Here is a 27,146-nt window from a genome sequence, read left to right on the forward strand (position 1 = left end):
TGAGCTGACTCATGAGCTTGTTTATTTTCTACTTACAATAATATAATATATTTTATATATTATATCTGGATAATTTATATTTTTTATGTTAAAAAGATAATTTCTATATTTATCATATTTATCTTCTAAAATTAAAATGTCAAACCAAATCTTCTTAAAAGATAATATCTATATTAATCATATTTATCGTCTAAAATTAAAATGTAAACATACATATAAGACATCGTAGATGAATTGGCTCAAGACTCTCATGAAGAATAGAGATTTGGATCATTAGTTTTGCGTTAATTTAATTTATATTAGGTGTTGTTTTTTTTATTTTTGTCATGTGTTGGTTTTTATTTAGTATTTAATATTTATGTTTTGGATTTTTTACTATAGAAGTTATTCTATCACAATTTTATTTTATAATTGTTATTTTTATTTAGATTACGGGTTAGCTCATTTAACTCATGATTTAGATGATTTGAATTCGAGTTTACATATTGAAGCTCATATAATAAATGAGTTGAGCTGAGTTGAACTAGTTTACGAAAGAGTCGAGCTCACTATGAGCTGAACTGAATTGAGCGAGTTAACTCATTTTGACACTCCTGATAGATCGCATATATAACCTCATCATATATAACCACAGAATAATAATCGAATATATGACTTCATCAACAAAAATAATATGTTCTCTTTGTCGTATTCAAAGCCTCTTTAAAACTTATAATCGACTGTGATTTACTTCAACCTAATTTTTCGCTAACTAGTTCATTAAACACTTAATCACACTCCTCTTTCAACAATCTTCCTCGCACGAACCTCGACCGCCCAAACAACCAAAGTTACTTCCTATTTGTCAACAACTCACTTACGACCGTTTGAATAGGAAGGGATTACTACTAGTACATCAAAGGTACTTACGATTCACCAAATCTGTTTTTATGTTTTTATATTATTAAGAATATAAGTTACTATGATATCGTTTATTCATCTCTAGTTTCTCTCTGTTTTGAGATTTATTACTGTCTGAAACTAGCATGTTTTATGTAGTGAACTCAAGAAACGAAGAACATTATAGAAACAATGTAGTTAACTAATTACCCAAAAAGATAGAAAACATTAAAGTATAAGAGACTCCCTATAGCAAAACAATTTTCAACATAAACATTAGACACAAACTTACGAATATAAAACCTTAAAAAGTCATTTGATGTTTCGATCTGTGGCTTTAAAACAGCGTCTTTATCTACTTACCTAAAGTACGGATCTCTTTCTTCATCTTCTTTGTTCTACCCAAAAGAATCGCAAGTGAAGCTTTGAGAGTGTGTGGTTGCCAGCAACAGTTTTACTCGCATTTAATCGAAAATGTGACGGACGAAGAGAAGAGCGGCACGGAAGCCAACAGTCCCAAGCATGAGGAAGAACCCGTAGCAAATGCAAGCCATGTAACCGAAAAAGAAAGATGTTTGCATGAAACCAGACATGTCTGATCTCGCATAGTAATAGTATAAACAGTACGCGTAGATAAACAAACCAGTCGACCCACCGCATAGGAATGATTTGCAAATAAAGATTAAAAGATTCAAAATCTCTGCGAAGGATGTAATAAAAGTGCAGCAACGTGATCTTACCTCCACCACCCTTCGTGATCTTCAGCGGCGAGTTGGAAGTAAGTGAGGGCAACGGTTATAAAAGCGGTAACGATCAATAGGATGATAAAGACGATGATGAGGATGCTGTAAATGGTGTAGATCCGATGGCCCCAAACACTGGCAAAGATGTAGTATAGCTCGATGTAGATGGCACTGAAAGGAAGAAAACCAGCCATGGCCATCTGAGGTATAGCACTCCTGTACCATGGGAGTGGCGGGATCTCACGTGGATACTTAGTTGTGCTGACTGGAGCTTGGAACTCCGCTTTGCTGTTTTTACCGGCGATGCCACCCAATACAAGTAAAGGCGAGGTCACTAGTGTCCATATAAGGACGATCACAACGATAGTTCCGAAGGGAAGAGCTGCGGTTGCACTGTAGGCGATTGCGACGGTGTTTAGGAAGCAGAAGGTGAGGAATAATGGGCCACAGAAGAGACCTCCAGTGAGTAACAAGTTTCTCACCTGAGAAGATTAAATGAGGATGTTTAATTGCTTTGTGTTTAAAATAGTGAACTTGAGAGGAAGGGTTTGGTGTTTTCTACTTACCCAGTTCTTTCCTTCGAGTTGGCAGTAGAAAGAGGAGGCGGTGTATCCCGCTATTCCAGATGTTAGAGCGTGGATAACGACCAAAGCGGTGAAGAGTGCTCCTCGGTTGTATGGAGAGAGCGCACCAACAAGTGAAAGCATGAAGATGAATATGGTGCTGATGACATACGAGGGATAATATTGTTAGTTATCGGTAATAAAAAAGCCATGGGCATGAAATGAAGAGAGGCTTACAGAGTGAACAACTGTGTCCCGCTACCGAGTGATGCAGCAAATAAAGATTTGTGCTTCGGGAACCGGAACACGTCCCCGTGAATGTACTTCCATCCAGTTTCCTTACAAGTCGAGAAACAAGTTTATAATCGAGGATAGTTAAATCAAGAGTCAGCATTTTTTAAAACTTACTTCATGAAATCATTCTTGAGGACTCGCATCAAGATGGTCGCAAGGAAACCAGTCAAGAGGAGGACAGTAACACACGAGTTTATGATAGAGAACCAGTGAACCTCCAAGTGATGCGGAAGAGAAGACGACATGGCGTACTTATCCATCCTCTTCTCAAAAGGAGTCTCCGTCTCCGTCTCCTTCCACTTCACAGTGTACATAAACTCCGCATCAACTTCCTTATCCTCAGTGAGATCCACAAGCGAATGAGGATCCATCCTAGCATTAATTTCGATAACTCGGTCGTTATTATACAAAATCTCGAACTGGATGTGCTTGTAGAGGAAGTACTTGAACTCGCTCGGATCCGATTTGCTCTCCTTGTCAACCTTCCCAATGAATCCCCAGATAGGAAGATCATGGTAGTACATCTGAAAGTAATAGTCTTTCTCAACAGCTCTTCGGAACTGTTCAACTTCTTTTCTGCTAAGCTTCTTTTTGCAGTTCTTTCTCATCTCTGAAGTTAAGCTTATACGGAGCAGCAACGAGCCTGTCACCGTTCAAAACCTCACCAAAAGCTTCCTTCTTATCTTTCACACCCTCTGCCAAACCAATGGATCAAAATAAACAACACTGAGTCCCTAAGATCTCAAGATTCACAGTGAAAAGCAATCAATCTTGCTCGTACCTGGAACACAGAATGGTATAATCAATCAGTCATCTGATGATAGAAATCGCAATAAGCATCCATCGCAGCTCTTTTACAAATGTATAGTCAGCGATCAAATTCTCTAATCCAATTCAATCTCAGATCTAAACTAAGATCTACAAGTAAAATCAGTCATCTGATGATGAAATCGAATCTCAAGGTCTCGAAATCGCAATAACATCCATCGGAGCTCCTTACAGCAGCAATCGCATGTGTAATCAACGATCAATTTCTCTAATCTAAGGCAGTTTCGGATCTAAGATTTGAAAACCTAGAGAGAAGGTAGTGGAGTAGAGATCGTTATACCTTTGGATTGTGAAACGTAAAGGGGGACAGAGTCGCCTTCCTTGTAACGATGATCGGAGGCATCGGATCTGACGTTTCCAGCGGCGAAGAAGATAAGAGCTCCGACGAAGAGGAGCAGCGTCGTCGGTGGTTTCATGGTGTTGCTGTTAGGGGAAATTGTGAGATCTGATTTTGGTTTTTTATTTCGGAGAAACGCAAATGGTAAAGACATCTCATTGCAAATAAAATTAGAAATGTAACAAATAAAATTCAATTTTTTTTGCCATATGAATATTTTACATTAAGATATTTGAATTTACTATACTATATGATTTGTGTTATTTTGTATTCTTTGTATGTTTTGGAAATATACTTCTTGTGAATGGAAGATATAAGACTGGAAAATACATGAAGCAATACAACATCTATAATCGATTTTTATAATATTATTTTCTAGTTTCTACTATACCTTCTGTTTTTAAAGGCTTTCAGATTTTATTTCTGTATTTAAAAAAATAATGTTTTAAACTTTAATTGATGCATTTTAAAACTAACATATAATTTAAAATCTATAAATATAAGTAAATGAATTTTATTAGAAAACAAATAAAGTTGATTAAAATTAATAAACAAAATTATGTTTTTATTTTTTATGAATATAATGCAAGTTCTAAAGCATCAATCTTTCAAATATATATGGATTAGTTTTCTAGTAGTACATTTTTTTTAACACCATTTCTAGTGGTACATTATTTTCCGACTTTTAGTAGTTACTTCCTTCGTTTTAGACTTCGGCACACAGATTAAGAAAACATTTATTTTTGTATATTTACTAGATAAAGACATCATTACCAATATACCTAACAACATTTCAACCAATTAAAATATAAAATAAATAAATTTTGCATTGAAATTATAAAATGGCCTTTATTTTGAAACAAAAATTTTACCCTACAACGACAAGTAATCTAAAACAGAGAGAGTACTAATTACATGTAAGTTTTTAATTCGAAAGTGTTTGTAGTATTATAGTTTGTAGGACTGTTCACGAGTCGCGCGTGAAATTCTATCATAGTTTATCTTAAAATCTATATCCACTATGATTCGTCGCACTTACGGAGCGAATATTAAATGTTAAGGAAATAGATATCATATCTCGACTCCATGGTCATGTTTACAAAAACGTTTTTTTGTCGTCTTTATTCTCTATTTCCTTAATATCATTTTATTTAATAGTTTATGTAAATTCGGTTTTCCTGCTTCTTACAAAAAGAAATTTTGTTTAACAATTTCTGCCAATTTGAAACCCAATTCTTACTGTATTCAATTCATGTTTACCTTGCTCATTTTCTCCTCTCTTTTTTTTTTCCGTCTAAAAATATTCATTCATTCAAGAGTTTGTTACAAAAGCCTAAAGAAAAGGCAACTTTAACCCACAACGGAGCAGCTTGAGCCCACACCAGGGCAGCTTACAGACACAAAACAATTACGATTAAGAAAGAACCTATCAGCCCACACCAGGGCACCTTAGGGAAACTAGAACATCACAACGAAAACATCTATAGACAAACTTCAATTTACAAGACCCTCCCAATTTAGGAACCACAGTGATCTGGATAAATCGAAGCTGCCCTCGGCCAACCGACGATTCCATCCGCTTCAAAACCCGAAGACCCTCAGTCTTCTCAAATCGGATCTATCGCTGCCGCCTATAGCCTGCCGAACGATATCATCCCCACTAGTAACCAGGAACCACGACTTCACAACCCGACAAGTAAGACCGCAAAATTTTCTCCTCTCTTTTTATCCCCTTTGGCTACGGTCAATTTTTTAATAGGTTGGTTGTTGAACAAATGGACCCGACTCCACTGAAATGACGTCAAAACTTATGTTAGTTTTCTTTTTGAACTATAAGTTATGTTCGCATTAGAAACAAAATATGGTTAACCGTCGAACTCTTATGATGACCAGTTGTGTAATAATGTATCTGAGACTCTCAGAGTTGAAATATAAATCACGTAATTCTTTATACGAGTTTGGCAATGTTTAGCCAATATTAACGTTTCAAATAATAACCGGTTTTCTTAGCAAAATAAAAATAAAATAATAACCGACTTTTCGGATACGTTGGAGTAGACAAGTAGTCTTTGCAATCGTTAAGCCATCAGCTTGGCCAGCTCTCAAGTTCTATACCTCAAAGCTCATTCCAATGCTCCAAGGTTTTTTGAAATGGTGTGTATTATGGGCATCACGCAAAGTTTTTAGAGGGACTATCCAAATTGCTAATAGCGTGATCTCTGAGAATCTCTTTCAATCCTATATTGCTATTGGGTTTTCAACTGGGCTCAGATTTTTTCATGTTTAAAGTATGTTTTGTCTAGTCTGTTTTTAAACCCTGTCTTTATTGGGATTTACTCTGATCCTACTTGTAATCCTTTGAAATAGTGTTTAAAAAAGACAAGTAGTCTTTGCATTCGGTTCAAGATCTTCAAGTATAAGAAGAAAAAAGGTTAAATAGCTAACATATTACAAAAATATCACTAGTTTTAACCAAATCCACGATGAGACACATGCATGCACTATCAATATGGATATAGGTCACATACCACTTTTCTTATACATTTTTTGTTTGTCGTATTAACTCATGCCGACATACGTAACATAACAAAAGCACGACGTCATGAGCTTTGATCCTCGTCGTGTGGTTTCGTCAATATATACATCAAACAACGGTGGTGATCTAAAGCTGATAAAGATTGGACCTAAACGAGATGCGGCTATTATAATACTGACGAACTTTCATCTTTTGTCAAACACTAGTGAACTTTATTTCAACACTACTGAGTAAGTACTGACCTCATTCGATAAAGTTCTGATATTTTCTTCTAGTAATTAATTCTAGACTCGAGAGTTTTATATTTTCTTGTAATTAATATGTTTTTTCTTTGAATAAATTGTAATTAATATGTTGTTATGTTCCAAAACAGAGTACCAATCATTTATAAAAATCATTAAGAATTGTTTTAAACTAATAAATAAAAATATTTAACCAAAAACATTTAAATATTTCATATTATTTATCTTTTTAACCTTTTACTCTTTTCTTTTTTCATTTTAGAATTTCATTTTTTGCTTTATTTAATTATTCTTTGTTTTTTTTTTCTTTATTCTTCTGTACGTATCATACTTTATATATTTAGCCTGTGATGTAATTCTCTTAATAAATAACATGTTTTGGAAAATATGATAAAATAGTTTAAAAAACTCAATATCAATATCAAGAAATTCAAAAGAAGGTAATGTGAGTATTCATATCTGAAAAATCCACCGGTTATATTGTACAGCATTTTTCGAATTATACCTCCCTATTTTCTTTTTACAAAAGTTGAAAGTTTCTCTCATAGCCAATGATTACTTTGGCTTTCTATTCTACAGTTAACCTCAATTATATTACACATACAACCACAACCACAACTGACTACTAATATTAAATAATTCACCCCGTAGTTCTGATTATAGTAATTGTACCCCTTCCTTGTGTTTGGATCCTAGTAAGAGCCACCACGGTTTTACCGGAGAGACCTGGCCCATGTGTCGAGATGCACGGTCTAGAGGCAAAGTCTCCAACGGGATGTCGAACCGGTCGAGCCGGTGGCATTAGAATCCTCTTATTTACGTCATTTAGGGTTATGTCTTCTTCTCGACCACCTGGTTTCACCAATCCAAATGGATAGACTAGTCCTTTGTTCTTATTAATACAATTAGACGAAGATGGTTCGGTTGTAGATTTTTCTCGGACATAGATTTTGTCAGGAGAAACAGAAAAATCGGGAGACTCGTAGACGGTCATTATCGGCTCCTCAAGGCTAAGTTTTCCTTTCATACGTTCATCTGTACATCCGAAGATTAATCAACAAGTTTTATGTTAGTAGGTTACTTTGAAATGAGACCATAAAGTTAAGAGTGCAAATAGAATCGACGTGTTGGCTAGAAATCCAGCAAACTAACTTCTAAACACGTATTGTCATATGGACCGCATGAAATTATTTCCTTTATTTTTTATTGCGGAATTTAGAAATGCATTGTCATTTCAAATTTTAGAACTATTCAAAAGTCATCCCAGTTAAAGAATAACATCATCCTGCTTAGTTGACAAAAAAAAACATCATCCTGCTTATTTTTTAAAATCAAATTTAACATTTTATTCAAAAAATAAATAAAATAAATAACATCATCCTGCTGATTTAAAAAAAAAATTTATTTTGTATCCTACAATTAATTTTTTTTTTCGGGAACAAGATCCGACAATTAGTTTTTTTTTTCTTTTTTTTTGGTAAATATCCGACAATTAGTTAAAATAATAGTTTCTTCTAAAAAAATTGTATAAAAACATAATAAAGTAGGTCTCACCTGTGTTAACAGGTGGAGTGACAAACTGACTTTCCAAACAGCTATAACTCTCATGCAGGCCCCAATCGTTCTGCATTTTCAACGATCAACATTTTTAAATTTAATTTATATTGTTGCAAAATCATTTGGAAATGATAATCGAGGAGAATATGTATAGAATTTTAGGAAATAATTCAATAAATCATTAGACAGATATAATAAAATAAATTATCAAACTCAAACCTGCGATGAGTAGCTATCGTTAAGAGATTTTGATGGATCCTCGAACAAAAGACGTCTTCTTTTGCTTCTCTCACAAGACTCGATAAGTGCGTCCTCAAGGTAACCTGTGGAGACGTCGGAATAATCCATCTCCGGTGATTTGTAAATATGTTGCGGCGATCCATTTATGTATCCACATGCATCTGCAATTTATAACACACTTCTTTTTTTGTGGGAAAATTTATAACACACATTTCACTTCTATATTTTTCATCGCATAATCGTAAATAACTACATGCACGTCTATACAAAGATATATATAATATAGCAGAGAGAGAGATAAATAACATATATATATATATACATATATATAATATATGTATGTATGTATGTATGTAGATACCAGGATTGAAGTCAGGCTTGAAGAGTGATCCAAGGTTATGTAGATCCCAAGTGGGTAAAGAGTAGAGAAGCTCACTCATGTTAAATTTGTGTTTTTTTTTCTTTCTGAATGATTTGCTAAATGTTTTGTAAAACGAAAACCTATATGGCTGCCTATTTATCTTGGTGTTGTGTGTCGAAAGTGAAAGTAAATTTAAATAAAAAAATAGAATTTGGAAGATAAAGTTAAAAAGCAGTGGATAGTTTTAGAAGATGAAGAAGAGATTGTGCTCAATACAGTCAACGGTAGAAAAAATAAAGCAAAAGAACAGTTGTTGGATAGTGTCCTTTTTTCTCTTTGGGGCATGAACATGATTTATGATTACTTAAATACTTTTTTTTTTTGTAACTGAAACTTAAATACTTTTTCGCCAAATGATCTATAATATAAGTTGTTTCGCGAGTTTAATTAATTCAAAACGTACTTGTGTAGCTAAAATGAATTCAAAGTCATTCTGTTAGAAACAAAATTTTTTTTTTTTTTGTTAAATAATTATGTCATTTCGTCCGTGAAATAATAGCATGGTTAAGTGGAAAATTATTATGAGATTTTTATGTAGAAGAAGGTGTTTGAATTTTTGTTAGAGTTTGGTTAGATGGGGGACCTAATAATGGCTAAAGGTTATGATATCACATCATGCTGTTATATGTTCTTTTCTTACAGTCCACCTTTAGGCAAATTTAGTAAACAATCTTAATAACTTGACTCAGTCAATGTATACTAGAATCAGAAACTATCATATGTGGATTGTAAAAAAATGTCGGCAATTTCAAAACGCATTAGATATAAACGTATTTGATTAAGTAATTGAAATGATCTAACACCAAAGAAAAAGTTTATTTTTAACTACACTTAGCTACTACCAGGTCTGAAATATAATTATATATGCATATATATTCTTAATATATCATGTACTTAGAGAATTGATAATCTATGAGCGACTAATTAGATTTGGTTGTTGCAAATTATAGATCATCATTAAAAGTTTATAATGTAGGATCGTTTTTTAAAGGGAAAATTCCTTAAAAATACACAGACTAATTTTCATTTGCTAATAAAATACACAAACTATTTTGACTCCCCGTTTAATACACGAATTAATTTTCGTTGCCTATTTAATACACAAACTTTCAAAATTCGCAGGTTTTACACATAGTTTTAGACGGTGTTATCTATATTTAACGGAGGTGAAGACGACGTTAGTGTTTAATTAAACATGTGTTTAATTTATGAAAAGAAAATTCCTTAAAAATACACGAACTAAATTTTATTTGTTAATAAATACACGAACTAATTTTCATTTGTTAATAAAATACACGAACTATTTTGGATCCCCATTTAATACACGAACTAATTTTTGCTTCTCATTTAATACATAAACTTTTAAAATTTTCAGATTTTACACATCGATTTAGACGACGTCAACTATGTTTAACATGATTTAGTGGATGTCAACTATGTTTAAAGTGAAGTAGATGTTAGTGTTTAGTTAAACATGTGGTTAAACTGCGAAAGGCAAATTCTTTTAAAAATCCTTCTGATAGATTATATTGGTAGTTTTCTTCTTCATAACACTTGCATAGTGTAAATTAACCTTGATTGACAAAAAATAAGAATCGGAAACTAATTCCAAAATCAGAAACTCGTTTAAAATTACCTAGTTTTCTTCGTCATTTTTCATGACATGGAAATCATCTCCACTTTGAAGCAATATAAAATGAAATCAAAGCGAAGAAGAAGAAGAAGAAAAGGAACAGAGTTTGATGAGTAAAAGAGGTTGGAATAGATTAGGGTGTCAAACTTGAATTGAAGCTAGCTTAAATATAAGTATCAATCGATTCGAGAGATTTTGGTTGAGGGTGAGCGTGCTTTTCACTTTTAACCATACGTTTAGTTAAAACTAAAGTCATTTCTGTTATACGTAGTTGACTTCGTTTAAATTGATGTGTAAAATTTACAAATTTTAAAAGTTTGTGTATTAAATAGGAAACAAAAATTAGTTCGTGTATTAAATGGGGATCCAAAATAGTTTGTGTATTTTATTAACAAATGAAAATTAGTTCATGTATTTTTAAGGAATTTTTTTTTCATAAATTAGACACATGTTTAATTAAACATTAACGTCGTCTTCACTTCCGTTAAACGTGTTAACGCCGTCTAAAACGATGTGTAAAACTTGCGAATTTTAAAAGTTTGTGTATATAATAAACAACAAAAATTAGTTTGTGTATTAAACGGAGATCCAAAATAGTTCGTGTATTTTATTAGCAAATAAAAATTAGTCCGTGTATTTTTGAGGAATTTTCCCTTTTTTAAATGGTGACAGTTGAGAAATGGATAAGACAGTAGACACGTTCATTTCAAAGTTTATTCAGTGAAGACGATGATGTTGTACGTTTGTTTTGTTACTGTTAGTTCAATGATAAAACATTGTTTTTGATTGAAAGATTATATGATAAAACATTGGTGACAACATTAAAATAGTTCGAAAGATTAAAAACAGGTTGACCAACATTAAGAACATTTTAAAAGTTTTACATAAAAAGAACATTTTAAAATTAATATATACGTAAACTATGGTTTCCGGTTCTAGTTTCTAGAACAATTTTGATTTAATAGCTGACAGACAATGTTAATGCATTTCGTAATGGACAGCGCTAAGCCTTAATATTGTTAAAAAAAATTAAGAAGCGATGTATTCCACAGCTCATAGCCTCATAAAACCATTTTAATCAGCAACAATGAGTCATGCAATATCTACTTCTTCTTCTTTTTTTTCTTCTGCGAACCACAAAGTCATCTCTGAAGAATTTTGTGTTCTTTGGACGTATAGGAGAACTTCCTTTTGATTTTTAATCCATTCGTTAAATCGTGATTCTACTTTGCTTCTGATTTGGTGAACAACCGTTCTTCTTTTGGATGCTCTTTTGTTTTTTTTCTTCATTCATCACAATGGTGGGGATTGTGTCACGTCCTTTCACGTTTACTTTCTTCCATTATTACATGCCTTTATTTCATTTTATAATTCCATTTTAATATAACGATCTGATTTGATTTGATAGGTTGATGTAATTATTCGGAATGGTTCCACTAGTCGAAGCGATGTAATCACTGTAGAATAACTGAATAAGTATGGTCGTGCAATCAGACCAATCGTTGTTGTAACACCCCGGCCCAGGCCCAAATAGAAAAGGCTCAACAGAGGGAAACCCTAAGTAACCCTAATCCAGAAACCTATATAAAGAGGAGTCTCCCTACAGCTGAGCCATCAGACACTCACCAAGCGAAGCCCTGCGAGATCCGAGAGCCGCCGCCGCCGCCAGCCCACCGAGGAAGCGCCGCCGCCGATCCCGCCCGCGTAGCCCAAGTCGCCGATCGCGGGTACCAAGCCGCCGGCTTCTCGATTCTGTGGCGTGTAACCGTCTTCGTTTGGATTACTAAGGTAAACCTCATAACCCTTGTTCTACCTAGTCACAGTAGACGACAAATCTGAGATCTAAAGCCTCTTCTTCCTCACCCAGATCTTTGAGTACCAGATCCGGAACCCAACCTATCCTCGCCGCTGTCTTGGAACCAGATCGACAATCAACTAAGGTGAGGACTTGTCTGTGAACTTTTCTCAAGATTCCTAACATCGTATAGTATTAGGGTCTAGCTGGTACGGGCTTGATTGATTGATTGATTGATGATTGAACTCAGTGATGAGATTAATGTGTGATAATGGTAAATGATGAAAGAACCTAGTTGAACTAGGAAAAAGAAAGAAAGAAAGAAAGAAAGAAAAGAAAGAAAGAAAGAAATGAGAATGAGTCTAGAAAGACTAAGAAAAAGAACTAAGAAATGAATGAAATACGATCCACCGAGGAACTGGTGGGAAGTATGGGAAACGCGGCGGCCGTAGCGTTCAAAAACGGCGGAGATGCGGGGCCATAGCATCCGATAAAAATGGCAGGGTAAGAATAGAGGCGCCGGTAAGATTGAGTCACGCCGAGTCTTGGCGGGAAAGGGTCGTAATACACTGCAAAGACGGACCGAACCCGAGGAACTGGGCGGCGGTCCTACCAGGGCAGGCGACTCCACAGGAAGCAGCAAGAAAAGGGGAGGAATGGTCCGCTTGAGCTGTGTAGGTCCTAGGTGTCTAGGATGATGAAATATGAACTTGCTGGTTTTTATTAGTTTATTCCTTAATGCTTGCTGTGTTATGTGTTTTGATATGAGTTAACGGGTTCCTGGAACCCGTTGTCACTGAGTATTTCCCCAAATGCTCACCCCTCCTTCTGCAGGTACGATCGGGGAGACGCAGGAGTGAAGTCGGAGTGGTGCCGGTTCTTGGGTCGGGATAAGCTTTTATTTAGTACTTTAAAACTGTGTTTCGTTCCAAAGACTAGTATGCGAATCTGTTTTCTAAAGATTTTCCTAAGGTTTTAAGAAATAAAAGACTACAAGTTGGTTCCTCATTTTCCTTAAGTTATGCATTTCAAAAAGGGGACAGTAAGGGTTACACAAGGAATGTCCAAAGGTAGACATGTGTACCCTTAACCCGTCCTGGGAACCCCAGAATGATCTGGGGAAGGGACGGGTCTTTCAATTGGTATCAGAGCCAGGTTAAAACCCGTCCGGTTCCGTCCGGATGGGTACTGGCAGTCAAACCTTGTATTTTAGTAGGACGTATTTTAATCAATTCTTTTGGGGATGGGTCTTTTCCTCTTAAGGCATCACTTCGGCTGAATCCTGCACTACCCGATAAGGTATAAGAATTTTATGCTACTTAACTGCCAGTACTTAACAATTTCGTTATGACAGGATGCCTCCCAGGAACGCCAGACTAGCTCAGCCCACAACCACAGCTCAGAGAGCAGCCAGGCGGGCTGCCAGAGCCGCGTCGCAGGCTACCAGCGACAACGGAAGTCATGCCGGGGATGGTGTGGAAGAGAACCAGGTGAATGGACCTGCCCAAGGAGGTCAAGTGAACGGACCAGCCCAAGGGCAAGGCCAGGCCGCCATGGACGCTGCGGCAGTGGAAGAACTGCGGAGGTACCGGGAAGCTTACGGGGGTAGACTGCCCGGGGAAGGTGCCGCGGGCGGAAGACTCGCACCACCCCTAGCGGTGCCCGCCGCTGACCACGTGCCCTCCTACTGGGACATGATGAAGCAGCTAAAAAGCATGCAGATGGAAATGTTCAGCGGGGGAGCCGACCCGATCGCCGCAGAAAACTGGAGGAGGAAGCTGGAAAAGAACTTCCTCTCGGCCAGGTGCCCACCAGAGTACCGTAGAGACTTGGCTACCCACCACCTAAAGGACGACGCCTTGGTCTGGTGGGATTGTGTGGTGGACGGTGCAAGGGATCAACCGGAACTGACCTGGGAGGATTTCTTAGAAGAATTTAATAACAAATACTTCCCCCGTGAGGCAATGGATAAGATGGAAGGTAGATTCCAAGACATCAGCCAGGGGTCTCGGGATGTACGGAAGTACGGGGAAGAGTTCAACAGGCTCCGAAGGTTTGCAGGACGCCATATGACTGAAAAGGAACTGATTCGCCGCTTTATGAAAGGTTTGAGGATCGAACTCAAGAACAACTGTAATGTTCGGGAGTTCCGCTCCCTGAACGAACTACTGGAGAAGGCAGCCGAGCAAGAGGCAGGGATAGAGGAGGAGCGCAAGCAGAATCAGGCCACCCGAGCCGCGAAGCGTCCTCGCGAAACTACCACCCCTGTGGACAACGGAACAGTCCGCACGCTTTGCACAGAGTGCGGGAAGATGCACTACGGAGAGTGTAAGGGAACAGGATGTTTCAAATGCGGACAACCGGGGCATATCAAACGGAACTGTCCGCAGCTCAATGACGGGTCGGTTACCAAGACCCCCAATATCACATGTCAGCTGTGTGGACGTTACGGGCATGCGGCCCGGGACTGTCGCGACCGGACTGAAGCAGGGACCGGAGCTGCGCTTCCGGCGCCACCGCCAAAGAAGCCAGCAACTCAACCGAGAGTGTTCGTCGCAGGGAACATCCAGGGAGCTGAGACCATAGCAGATAAATAGTCTTTCTCTAGCTCTTTATATCGAATAAAAAAAAAAGGAAGTTTTAGGAAAAAGGTAAAATAGACACTTAGTTATAGTCTCCGTGTAGGGAGGGTGAAGGTCGGAGGAGTTGTAGCTTACACACTCTTCGACACGGGAGCCACCCACAGTTTCGTGAGCCAGGCCCTAACCAAGAAGTGGAACTTTCAGGGGAAGTACGAGGCACGAACCACCCGGGTCGAGACCGCGGGTCCAGACGAGATATCCGCCATGGGAGTATACATGGGAGTGACCGTAGAACTCGCCGGAGTGGTTATGCCAGTAGACTTGCTGGAACTAGAAATGGGGCGGTACGAGGTGATACTCGGAATGGACTGGTTATCACGATACGGAACGGTTATCCACTGTAACGGAGCAAACATACGGATTCCCAGAGAGGGAGGACGAGTAGTGTTCGAAGGATCGAAAACTAAGACCGGGGTCACAATCATATCAATGGCACAAGCTGGAGACCTAATTAAAAAGGGACACGATGCTTACTTAGCCACGATAGAAATGTTGGAAGCACCAAAATGACCGAGTTTGGAGGATGTGGCTGTAACGAATGAATTCGCGGATGTATTCGAACCACTACAGGGACCACCACCAAATCGGGACAGTGCGTTCTCCATTGAGTTGGAACCGGGAACTGCACCCGTCTCCAAGGCCCCATACCGCCTGGCGCCAGCAGAGATGACCGAGTTACGGGAACAGTTGGAAGACTTGATAAGTAAGGGTTTTATACGACCCAGTAGCTCGCCTTGGGGAGCTCCAGTGTTATTCGTAAGGAAGAAGGATGGGAGTTTGAGACTCTGCATTGACTATAGAGGATTAAATAAGGTGACTATCAAGAACAAATACCCACTACCTCGAATCGACGAATTGTTGGATCAGCTAGAAGGAGCAACATGGTTTTCCAAAATCGACCTCGCGTCAGGATATCACCAAATCCCTATAGACGAAAAGGACGTACAGAAGACTGCTTTCCGCACACGTTACGGACATTACGAGTTCGTTGTGATGCCGTTCGGACTAACCAACGCACCAGCAGCCTTCATGGGCATGATGAACAATGTGTTTCGAGATTACTTAGACCGTTGTGTGATAGTGTTCATCGACGATATACTCATCTACTCGCGGAGTAAGGAAGAACATGACTGGCACCTCCGGTTGGTGTTGGAAAAACTACGGAAACATAAGTTGTTCGCGAAGTTAAGTAAGTGTAGCTTCTGGCAGAGGAAGATAGGATTCCTCGGACATGTCATCACAGAAGCTGGAGTAGCAGTAGATCAGGAAAAGATTAAAGCCATAACCCAATGGCCTACCCCGAGGAATGCCACGGAAGTAAGGAGCTTCCTAGGGTTGGCAGGGTATTACCGGAAATTCGTACGGGATTTCGCCACTACAGCAAAGCCTCTCACCCGACTAACCGGGAAGGATACCAAGTTCGATTGGGCAGAAACCTGCACAAAGGGGTTCGAACAACTCAAATGCCAACTGACCCAGACGCCTGTTCTTGTCTTGCCACGAACCGGTGTACCTTTCGTGGTATACACGGACGCCTCGGGGGTGGGGGTAGGGTGCGTACTTATGCAAGAAGAACGAGTAATCGCTTATGCGTCACGACAACTGAAGAAGCACGAAGTCAACTACCCCACCCATGACCTGGAACTCGCTGCCGTTGTCTTCGCCCTAAAGATCTGGCGGGCTTATCTGTACGGAGAAAAGGTGCAGATTTTCACGGATCACAAAAGTCTAAAGTACGTCTTCACACAGGCTGACCTGAACCTTAGACAAAGAAGGTGGATGGAAATGTTGGCTGATTTCGATCTACAGATTGATTACCACCCCGGGAAAGGAAACCCGGTAGCAGATGCACTGAGCAGGAGAAGGACCGATGTCTCAGGAGCTAGGGAGGTACAAGAACTCTCGGGGATGCTGGCGACTCTGAGCTTGAGGGCCACGACGGTTCAGGAAGATGGAATGGGACTCGAGGCATTGGATCAGGCCGATTTGCTATGGAGAATCAGAGAGGAACAGCGGAATGACATCAACTTACAGGAGAAGATTAGTAAGCAAGTCGTAGGTTATCGTACCGCAGAGAATGGAACCATCCTATTCAGGAATCGGGTCAGTGTTCCTAACAATTGGGACCTTAGGAGGGAAATTTTGAGACAAGCACATCAGACACGGTTCTCCATTCATCCCGGGAGTACCAAGATGTATCGGGACCTTATGCGGTACTATCACTAGGAAGGAGTGAAAAATGATGTGGCCACCTGGGTCTCCCAGTGTCCCACTTGTCAAGTGGTAAAGGCAGAGAAGAGGGTACCAAGTGGTTTACTGCAAGGCTTACCCCTACCCCAATGGAAATGGGACATGGTCACTATGGACTTTGTGACAGGGCTGCCCCGGGTCACAGGTAATAAGGATGCAATATGGGTGATAGTAGATCGACTCACGAAGACGGCACACTTTATCGCGATTAAAAAGACGGACGGGGTGGAAAAACTAGCCCGCAAGTACCTAGACATCGTGGTACGGCTGCACGGGGTGCCAGTAAGCATCGTATCAGATAGGGACCCCAAGTTCACTTCGACCTTCTGGCAAGCATTCCAGAAAGAATTGGGCACCAAAGTACATCTTAGCACGGCCTACCACCCCCAGACCGATGGTCAGTCGGAACGCACAATACAGACTCTGGAGGACATGCTACGATCGTGTGTCTTGGACTGGGGAGGGAAGTGGGGAGAGTACCTCCCTCTGGTGGAATTTGCGTACAACAACAGCTACCATTCTAGTATCGGAATGTCCCCATTCGAGGCTCTGTACGGGAGGCCTTGTCGAACCCCCATGTGTTGGACCGAAGTGGGGGAGCGATGTGGTGTAGAACCAGACCTAATAAGCGAGACAGTAGAACAAGTAAACGTGCTGAAGGATCGCCTCAAGGAGGCTCACGACTGCCAGAAAAGCTACGCGGACCAGCGCCGAAAACATCTAGAATTCACGGTCGGGGACGAGGTATACCTAAAGATGCGTACGTTCCGTGGAAACGATCCAAACCGGAAACTAAAGAAACTCAAGCCTAGATACATGGGTCCATTCGTCATCACCGAATGGATTGGGGCAGTAGCGTATCGGTTGGTATTGCCACCCGAAATGGCAGATTTTCATGATGTATTCCACGTGTCGGTTTTACGGAAGATGGTACGGGAGCCTGAATTGGTACTGTCCCAGCTGCCTTGGGACGCGCAACCCAACCTAACACTGAATAGTACCCCCATCAGGATAGTGGACCAGAAAGAGATAGAGGTCCGCGGGAAAAAGGTGTGGATGGTACTAGTGCGATGGGAAAGAGATGGAATACCCGAAGAGGTATGGGAGCGCGAGTCCCAATTTCTGAAGGCCTACCCGGGGATGTCTCAGGAGAGAGGCAACCAGGTTGATACTCAGCAGAATTCGGGGACGAATTCATTTCTAGTGGGGGAGAATTGTAACACCCCGGCCCAGGCCCAAGTAGAAAAGGCCCAACAGAGGGAAACCCTAAGTAACCCTAATCCAGAAACCTATATAAAGAGGATTCTCCCTACAGCTGAGCCATCAGACACTCACCAAGCGAAGCCCTGCGAGATCCGAGACCGCCAGCCCACCGAGGAAGCGCCGCCGCCGATCACCGCCCGCGTAGCCCAAGTCGCCGATCGCGGGTACCAAGCCGCCGGTTTCTCGATTCTGTGGCGTGTAACCGTCTTTGTTTGGATTACTAAGGTAAACCTCATAACCCTTGTTCTACCTAGTCACAGTAGACGACAAATCTGAGATCTAAAGCCTCTTCTTCCTCACCCAGATCTTTGAGTACCCAGATCCGGAACCCAACCTATCCTCGCCGCTGTCTTGGAACCAGATCGACAATCAACTAAGGTGAGGACTTGTCTGTGAACTTTTCTCAAGATTCCTAACATCGTATAGTATTAGGGTCTAGCTGGTACGGGCTTGATTGATTGATTGATTGATGATTGAACTCAGTGATGAGATTAATGTGTGATAATGGTAAATGATGAAAGAACCTAGTTGAACTAGGAAAAAAAAAAAGAAAGAAAGAAAGAAAAGAAAGAAAGAAAGAAATGAGAATGAGTCTAGAAAGACTAAGAAAAAGAACTAAGAAATGAATGAAATACGACCCACCGAGGAACTGGTGGGAAGTATGGGAACGCGGCGGCCGTAGCGTTCAAAAACGGCGGAGATGCGGGGCCATAGCATCCGATAAAAATGGCAGGGTAAGAATAGAGGCGCCGGTAAGATTGAGTCACGCCGAGTCTTGGCGGGAAGGGGTCGTAATACACTGCAAAGGCGGACCGAACCCGAGGAACTGGGCGGCGGTCCTACCAGGGCAGGCGACTCCACAGGAAGCAGCAAGAAAAGGGGAGGAATGGTCCGCTTGAGCTGTGTAGGTCCTAGGTGTCTAGGATGATGAAATATGAACTTGCTGGTTTTTATTAGTTTATTCCTTAATGCTTGCTGTGTTATGTGTCTTGATATGAGTTAACGGGTTCCTGGAACCCGTCCTCACTGAGTATTTCCCCAAATGCTCACCCCTCCTTCTGCAGGTACGATCGGGGAGACGCAAGAGTGAAGTCGGAGTGGTGCCGGTTCTTGGGTCGGGATAAGCTTTTATTTAGTACTTTAAAACTGTGTTTCGTTCCAAAGACTAGTATGCGAATCTGTTTTCTAAAGATTTTCCTAAGGTTTTAAGAAATAAAAGACTACAAGTTGATTCTTCATTTTCCTTAAGTTATGCATTTCAAAAAGGGGACAGTAAGGGTTACACAAGGAATGTCCAAAGGTAGACATGTGTACCCTTAACCCGTCCTGAGAACCCCAGAATGATCTGGGGAAGGGACGGGTCTTTCAGTTGTGATAGAATTGAGTAATGAAATGAAATTGTTAGTGTTTCTTTAGTTTTGAATATTGTTAGAATAATTATGAGTGGTTCTTACGAGATAAATAAACTGTTTAGATGATGAATTACTTACATATTTAAATAATATTATAGTAATTGGCTTTTTTTTATTCATGACATAATTTTCTTGTACATTTAAAACTAATTATCGCAAACCTATCAACGTGAGTGGTATTATGATGGTAGAATTTTATATCGGCGAGCAAATACTGATCGACTGTGCTTTAAGGCTTGACTGTTAAGAGGCATATGCATCAAGCATCCCGATTTGACAGTAAAACACAACTATTACTATCTCGATCATAATTTTTTAAACTATGTTGCGTTTATTTTATTTATACTATGTTTTTCCAAAAAGATTATTTTATACTATGTATTTCCAAAAAGATCACAAATCCTATTTTTTTGCTGAATTCCAAAATACATTCATTGAGTAAAATTTTATTCCTAAACTTTTTTGGAATTTTAAAAATAATTTTTTGAAAAATTGCAACAATGTAAGATCCTCTAAATGACTTTAATTAAAAAATTTACAATAACCTCACCACATGATCTTACAATACTAAAAGTTAAATATACTTATCAGCTAAAGTATCCATATCATTTAAAAAAATCATCCAATCAGTAGGTGACATGTCAGCCATGAGAAAATGTTATTGATATCAAGTTTTCTCGAAGACATTTTGACCTATAATAATGTTTTATTTCAAGTTTTTATGAGTCCACCACGTCTTGGTCCAAACTTTATGTAAAAAGACCTACTAATCCTCTTCGTCTTTCCAATTTTTTTTGGTTGATCTCTTCATTACTCCTCTGTGATATCGGCTTCCCATATTCAATAGTCAAAAAGCTTCATTATTGACTCCAGGCCAAAGGAGTTTTATCAGTCCAAAGACGTTGAAGAAAGATTGGGTCTTATTATTTTCATCGCATCCACAAAACAGACTTCTTTGGGCCGAGAAAATGATTCAAACAAATTCACTTTGTTTTGGATGAAGCTGAAATTCGACCAGACCCTTTATCAGAATGTTTCTAATTCATTCTCATCAAGTATACCAAGAGAGAGCCAGCAAGGAAGTCTTTGTCGTGCATAGGAAAAAAAATTCAACAAAAATCATTAATTTCTAGTTTCTATGTTTCTTATTTTTAGCACAATCATTCTTGTTTTCTACAATTTGTAACCTATATAATCAGACCTAAGAGCAACGAAATGAATAGCCTGTTTTGATTAAAAACTTTTTTTTGTTTGAAAGTGTTCTTTTGTTCCTTTGGAATATTTCGAATTTTTAGTGTGAGGCTAAAGATCAAACCGGTAAATCACGAGTTATTCCGCAAACTCTTGTGTGACCATTCTACCACCAAAGTTTGTTGATTGAGGGTTGAAATATTTCAGGTGTTGAGTTCTTACACTCGTTGTTGGTTCTACACAAACAACATCTTAAGGTTCATCGCCTATCTTCTGAAGAATCGTCGCTAGCATCGGACACTAGGTTTAATATACCTTCTTTTGGATCTACACGAGTCTAAAAAATCTTAGGGTTATCTCATTACCACCTTGGAGTGAAAGGTCTTGGACAGATCCGAACCAAGTCATCAATATCTTGGCCCGGGTCGCATCACTAAAGAGTACCACTGTGAAACGCTAAGACCGAGACTGTTTTGACAAATTAGACCAGATGACCGAAAGAAAGAGAGAGGTGAGACAACCACTTTCGGTCCGAAGAGGTTGCCGGGAACCGGAGAGCCTCCACTCACAACATTTAAAAGTGATTTGGTTTGAAAGAGAACGAGGTCGCGTATGTAAGACACACCGCTCAGAAGCCGATAGCTGTCATCATATAACAATGATTAAGGTGTTGATTTGTTGGACATGGATATCAACTATGTGAAAAACCAGAGATATCTTCTAATTTAATATTAACTAAATCTTGACTTACGCTTTCGCGCGGGTGTTGAATTTAACTTGCGTTCAATGTAAATTTATAAACCATTGATTTTATAAAATGTCTATTTATATTTTTATGTTTTGTAAAATATATTTAGAGTAGAATATATTATATTATAATATAAATGTTTGATAATAATTTTTTATCTGTACATACTATTATATTTATAATTTTATAACTTGATGCAATTTGATGTAATTGTAAAATTCATATATTAACCTATTGATTTTTTTTGTTAATTTATATAAAAATGATTTAATTTTTTTACACTAGGTTTTTATGAATTATTATTAATTTTATGATATTTGGTTTTCTTGAAAATTGTATTGTATCAGATTAATATAGACTATATATTACAGTTTGTGTTTTTATTTTCAGAAAAAAAGAAATAACAATTCATTGTAATTAATTTAATTTTTTGATTTTAAGTTAAGTTGCAGATTTGTAAATAAGAAAGAAATGCAATGGCTAAATCTGTAAATAAAAAGAAATATTTAATCTTCTATTCGTGTTTCCAAAAAATTCTCATTTAATCTGCTATCCAAGTTTCCAAACGACAGAATCTGTAAATGAGAAAGAAATATAGTGACTAAATATGTAAATAAAAAAAATATTTAATCTGCTATTCTTGTTTTCAAACAACTTTTATTTAATCTAATATCTAAGTTTTTAAAAAGTACCAAAAGGTACTTCAGTTTTAATAATATAGATATAATTTAAGAAACTTTTGATAATAATGATCTTACTTATATATTGGTTTAGTTAATAGAATAAAGTACATGAGAAGTGTTATGAAGTTGATGCTCGGCAATTTTTGGATTTGTATCCTTCATTAGACCTAGCCGATGATGTAAAAACAATGAAGAGTAGATAACATATGATCTTGGTTTCTTTTTTTAAACAGTTTTCATTTTTTTTTCACTGGTTTATATTTCAAACAATTTGATAGCTTAAAATTTATTCAATGTAATTTTAAAATTATAACGTTTTTATATAGTCATAAAATATAAGTTTTTATTTATTTTATTTTATTCAAGTACATGAAAATTATAAATCATCAACATCAAATCATGAAAAAGGAAAATTTGAAACCAAAAATAATCTGAGCAGCTGGCATGGGAGAAAAGGGTTTCAAAGGGAGCATTATTAGGGATAAAACAACAGAACATTAATTCATTAAATTTCATTAGCAAATCCTGTTCTTGTTACTCTTCTTTGTCTCCACAAACTTCTTCCAATACGCAGTAACTTCCCTCGTGGTTTCCTCCTCAGTCTTCTTAACACCGTTAGCTTTTCCGTTGGCCATCTTAGCGTGAACCCTTGCCGGAAGCGTATCAAGCTCGTGAAGCACCTTCTCGAAGTCTGCGACCAACCTCTCGGCTAAGGTTCGAGAGAAATCTTCTCGAATCACCACTCGGAGGACGGTGACATGTTGAGCATCCGCGGGCATCGTGTAGGCCGGAACAATCCACCCAAAGCGACGGAGAGTCTCAGCCACTTCGAACTCGTCGTGGCGACTACTGTCTTTTAATGAAAACGCCACTAATGGAACACCGTTTTCCTTGGAGACTATGTTGAAACGTCCTGTCTTCTCTAATCCTTGTCTTAGGACCATCATGTTTTCACGACAATTTTCCATCACGTTGCGATATCCCTAAACCCCCAAAAAACACTTTAATTATCGAATAATAGTATCATAATATATGTTGCACAAAAACTAGTATCATAATATATATGAAGTTACACAGATTAACATTCGGTCTAATCATATTCAATAGTACTTACCTCGAATCCAAGACGAATCAGCTGGTAGTACTGAGCAATCACTTGACTTGAACCTGGTTTATAAACACAAGCATTAATTTATAAAACATTTCCATATGTGTATATACAATATAATATATGTTTTTGATAAACATTTAGAAATGGTAAATGTAATATGTTACCTTTGGAGAAGTTGAGAGTGAAGGTCGGTTGGTCAGCGCCAAGATAATTGATATGGAAGATAAGTTCATCAGGCAAATCGGATTTGGTTCTCCATACAACCCAACCGATTCCAGCGTAAACCAAACCGTATTTGTGACCACTCACATTTATGCTCTTAACCAATGGTAACCGGAAATCCCACTCCAGCTCTGGATACAAGAAAGGAGCAATAAACCCACCACTCGCTGCATCCACATGGATCCCCGTATCCCATCTGCCAATTGCATCTCCAAAATATGTTAAACCGGACCCGAACCGGTTAATTTGATTGATTATTAGGCTTTCTGTATATTTTACTTACCCGGTTTGCTTGTTTTTCTCGACTAGGAGGTCGTTAAGGAGCTTAACGTCTTCGAACTCTCCGGTTAACGTTGAACCGAGAATGGCTGCAACACAGATTGTGTTCTCGTCTACCAATTCGACCGCCTTCTCAGGGTCCATCACGTAGTATCCTTCTCTTAGCTTCACTTCTTTAAGCTCCACCTCGAAATACCTTGCGAACTTCTCCCAGCAAACCTGTATTAAACCGTAATTTCAGTAAAACATGGGCTTAAATCGGTGAAACTATCTTTTAATTAATAATTTCAATTCTGTGGTCTAACGTTTAAGTTTTTTTGGTTGACCATTGAGAAAACCTTAAACAAAGCTCAACTATATAATTTTTGGCCTAGTTTCAAAATTTCGGTTTAGAGAAATAAAGAGCCAAACTGGTTTAGTATTTTGCATTTTTGTTTGTTATGTTGGTTTACCTGAACATTAGCTCCGGTTACGATATTGGGCTTATCATAAGGAAGCCCTTGAGCCTTACGCTTATTCTGCCATTGTCTCTTAAAGGCCAAACCAGCCAACATAATCGCCTCCGATGATCCCACGGTGCCGACGCCAACCGCAGCCTCACCGTCACCGAGCGGTGCGTTGAAGAGACGCGCGATCATGTTGACGCATCGGTTCTGAAGCTCGGTGGTGACAGGGTACTCATCCATGTCGACGTAGTTCTTGTTGATGGATTCCATCATGAGCTTGTCACACTCTGGCTCCATCCACGTGGTCACGAATGAGGCTAGGTTAAGCCTAGGGTTACCGTCGAGCATTAGCTCGTCGTTGATGATTTGGTACGCTGCTTCCTTTGGGATCGAGTTCTCAGGCATCTCAAATCTGATCATGAAAATATCACGTTAATATTACGCAAAATAAACCTACAAAATCAAATTAACGCGTATAATAAAAAATGCTTTAGTCAGGACCTTCAAAATCCTAGAGCTAAGAAAAAACTAAAGTCTTAAAACATGTTAGCTTTTAAAAAAAGTCTTGAAATTTGCAAGAAAAAACGTAAAAGCCCTCGTATAAAAACAATATAGTATATGCTAACAATGCAAACGAGATGTGAGACAGAATAGTAAATAATTGAAGGTGAAACGTTCGAACATCAGACAAACAAGTCATGAGGTGAAATGTTGGTGCTAGTTTTTATTCAATCTTCAATAAAGTAAAACATCAGACAGAAAAGAATTGTGTTTAAATGATAAAGGTTTGTTACCGTGGCAGAGAGGTACGGACGTAACGAGAAGCAAAAGTTGAATGGATTGAAACATCAGATTCCGAAGCTGTCTTAGACAAAACCATCTTCTTTCAATTCACTTGAGTTCTCCAACCTTTGTGTTTCTCTGGGTTTGGAATGAACAAAAGAAGAGTAGATGGAAATTATATGTAATGTTTATTGTTTGATATTGAAGAATTTGTGTAGTTAGAAGATGATGAGCAAATGGTTTATATAGTGAAGAGAAAGGTTCTCTTGGTTTCGTTTTGTAACGTGGAAGGAAGCATCGCTGGTCTTCGTTTATGGGCTCCTTTCAACTTTTCTCCAACCAATGACTTTTCATTAGTATAATATCAAGACTAACGAATGATCAATGATTACACCAGAAATTTTTAAATTTAATTACTTGATGATTAAAATTAAAAACAAACTCCAATCTACCATCATCCTTTGATTGGTAAACCCTGAACATCTTAGATGGAAGAATAATTCTCTTAATGTCTTCTTTTTTTTTCTTTTGATAAAAATTCTCTTAATGGCTTGCCAAGTAGTCCGTATCCCATGTTTTTGAATTTAGTTTTTACGGTTTATAATCGATGACAACGTGAAAGATCAAATAAAATTATTTATTTTATCGACACCAGTGAATATAGTAGAAATTTCAGGTACATTATATTGTTTATGTCTCGAATAAACAAACATATGCTTATATGCGTATTTTAATATTGTCAATTTGAACTATTCGAACTTAAAAAAAATAGCTTCCTGTTTTTTTTTCACATGCAACAAATAAGAGGAAGGCAAATCAATTAACGAAAATGTGGTTGGAGAAAAATAATAAAATTATAATTTTAAGTTGCATATTAAACACCAAATATATTTTTAATCGGATCAGGTCGGTTTATCCGAATTATAAAAAAAAAGATTAGATACCTTGTTTATACACGCAAAAAAAAAAATCAATTCATACGATCAATACTTGGTTTTGATTTAATTCTAAAAAAAAATTACATGGTTTTGATTTGACTATCGTTTGACGAAGACTTTACTCAGAAAAAAAGAACCTAATTGCCAATTGGAATCAGAGGTCTTGGAAAACTGTCGTCTCCTTTGTTTAAAAGTCAACACCATCCTGAAAAATAATTGATTTGGATTTTTTTCTTTTTTTTCATTTTTTTTTTCAACACGATTGAATAGTTTTTTCGTGGTGTTTTCATTGTTGTCAAACAAAGTTAAAGTTCATAAAACAAACAGAGTTGGTCGATAAATCAAGCCTCCCACAGGTTTAGACTACCCTGAGTTTAGTTTAATTAACTATGTTGAAAAGTAAAAACTAATGCTCACTCTGTTTCTAAATGATGTAAGTTTATATGTTTTATATACCTTAAGAAAATATTATAAATCTTGATTTAGCAATAATTCAATAAAAATACTCCAACTAAATCTCGTTAAGCTTTTTAATATTAAACTAGATTTTCACCCGCACAAACGTGCGGGTATATATTTTCACATTTATATATATATATATATATATAAATATTTGTTTTACATATTTATTATATATTTTTAATGTTACTCACATATTTAAATGTTTGTATAATTATGTCAAATATAATAATTTTATATTTTTCATGCTGTAAATTAAAATCATCACATATATATGTTGTTTATTATATATATGTCCAATTGAATTTGCATTTGATTGCTAAACTAATTTTTTTAATGAATGAAACAACATATATGAAAACAATTTTGTATTTAATTTATTATAATCATATCTGTAATTCAAATCGCTAGATTTTTTTAGTAATTTTTTAATGTTTATTAATTTTATATAATAAATTACTGTATATTAAAAAGTTTAAGATAAGTTAAATTTTTATACATGTGTTATATAGTTTACTAATATTAACCTGTTTTACCACCATATTATATTTTTAGCATAAATATTTTATATTTATAAAAATAAAATATGTTAACTTATCAATTTAAAATAATTTTATCATGTTCAATATAACATTTTTATTTTAAAATGAA

The 27,146-nt window shown here is 37.5% G+C and overlaps 2 protein-coding genes and 1 pseudogene across 2 annotated transcripts; all 3 read right to left on the reverse strand.

Moving 5' to 3' along the window:
- Positions 1-1,060: 1,060 nt before the first annotated feature.
- Positions 1,061-3,858, reverse strand: LOC103854110 (annotated as a pseudogene).
- On the reverse strand, positions 1,110-9,576 carry LOC103854028. Its single transcript, XM_009130933.3, has 8 exons — positions 8,581-9,576; positions 8,199-8,380; positions 7,977-8,046; positions 3,588-7,457; positions 2,594-3,260; positions 2,423-2,523; positions 2,189-2,345; positions 1,110-2,104 (listed from the first exon to the last, which is right to left on the reverse strand). Exons 1-4 carry the CDS (start codon positions 8,657-8,659, stop codon positions 7,063-7,065), a joined length of 726 nt encoding a protein of 241 aa, XP_009129181.1. The 5' UTR covers positions 8,660-9,576; the 3' UTR covers positions 1,110-2,104; positions 2,189-2,345; positions 2,423-2,523; positions 2,594-3,260; positions 3,588-7,062.
- A 13,064-nt stretch (positions 9,577-22,640) lies between these two features.
- On the reverse strand, positions 22,641-27,038 carry LOC103854027 (glutamate decarboxylase 4). Its single transcript, XM_009130932.3, has 6 exons — positions 25,110-27,038; positions 24,322-24,727; positions 23,874-24,088; positions 23,533-23,786; positions 23,372-23,424; positions 22,641-23,240 (listed from the first exon to the last, which is right to left on the reverse strand). Exons 1-6 carry the CDS (start codon positions 25,193-25,195, stop codon positions 22,773-22,775), a joined length of 1,482 nt encoding a protein of 493 aa, XP_009129180.2. The 5' UTR covers positions 25,196-27,038; the 3' UTR covers positions 22,641-22,772.
- Positions 27,039-27,146: the final 108 nt, after the last annotated feature.

Source organism: Brassica rapa, chromosome A02 (assembly GCF_000309985.2).
Source record: "Brassica rapa cultivar Chiifu-401-42 chromosome A02, CAAS_Brap_v3.01, whole genome shotgun sequence".
Classification (NCBI taxonomy): domain Eukaryota; kingdom Viridiplantae; phylum Streptophyta; class Magnoliopsida; order Brassicales; family Brassicaceae; genus Brassica; species Brassica rapa.

Bases quoted from the DNA above. Each gene is read 5' to 3' on its own strand.
- LOC103854028 (XM_009130933.3), bottom strand. From the start codon at position 8,659: ATGAGTGAGCTTCTCTACTCTTTACCCACTTGGGATCTACATAACCTT. The intron at 8,381-8,580 runs GTATCTACATAC...TATAAATTGCAG, and splicing joins CAAGCCTGACTTCAATCCTG to ATGCATGTGGATACATAAAT. The intron at 8,047-8,198 runs GTTTGAGTTTGA...TTGAAAATGCAG, and splicing joins ACGATAGCTACTCATCGCAG to AACGATTGGGGCCTGCATGA.
- LOC103854027 (XM_009130932.3), bottom strand. From the start codon at position 25,195: ATGGTTTTGTCTAAGACAGCTTCGGAATCTGATGTTTCAATCCATTCA. The intron at 24,728-25,109 runs GTAACAAACCTT...TTTCATGATCAG, and splicing joins GTCCGTACCTCTCTGCCACG to ATTTGAGATGCCTGAGAACT. The intron at 23,425-23,532 runs GTAACATATTAC...TTTATAAACCAG, and splicing joins CACTCTCAACTTCTCCAAAG to GTTCAAGTCAAGTGATTGCT.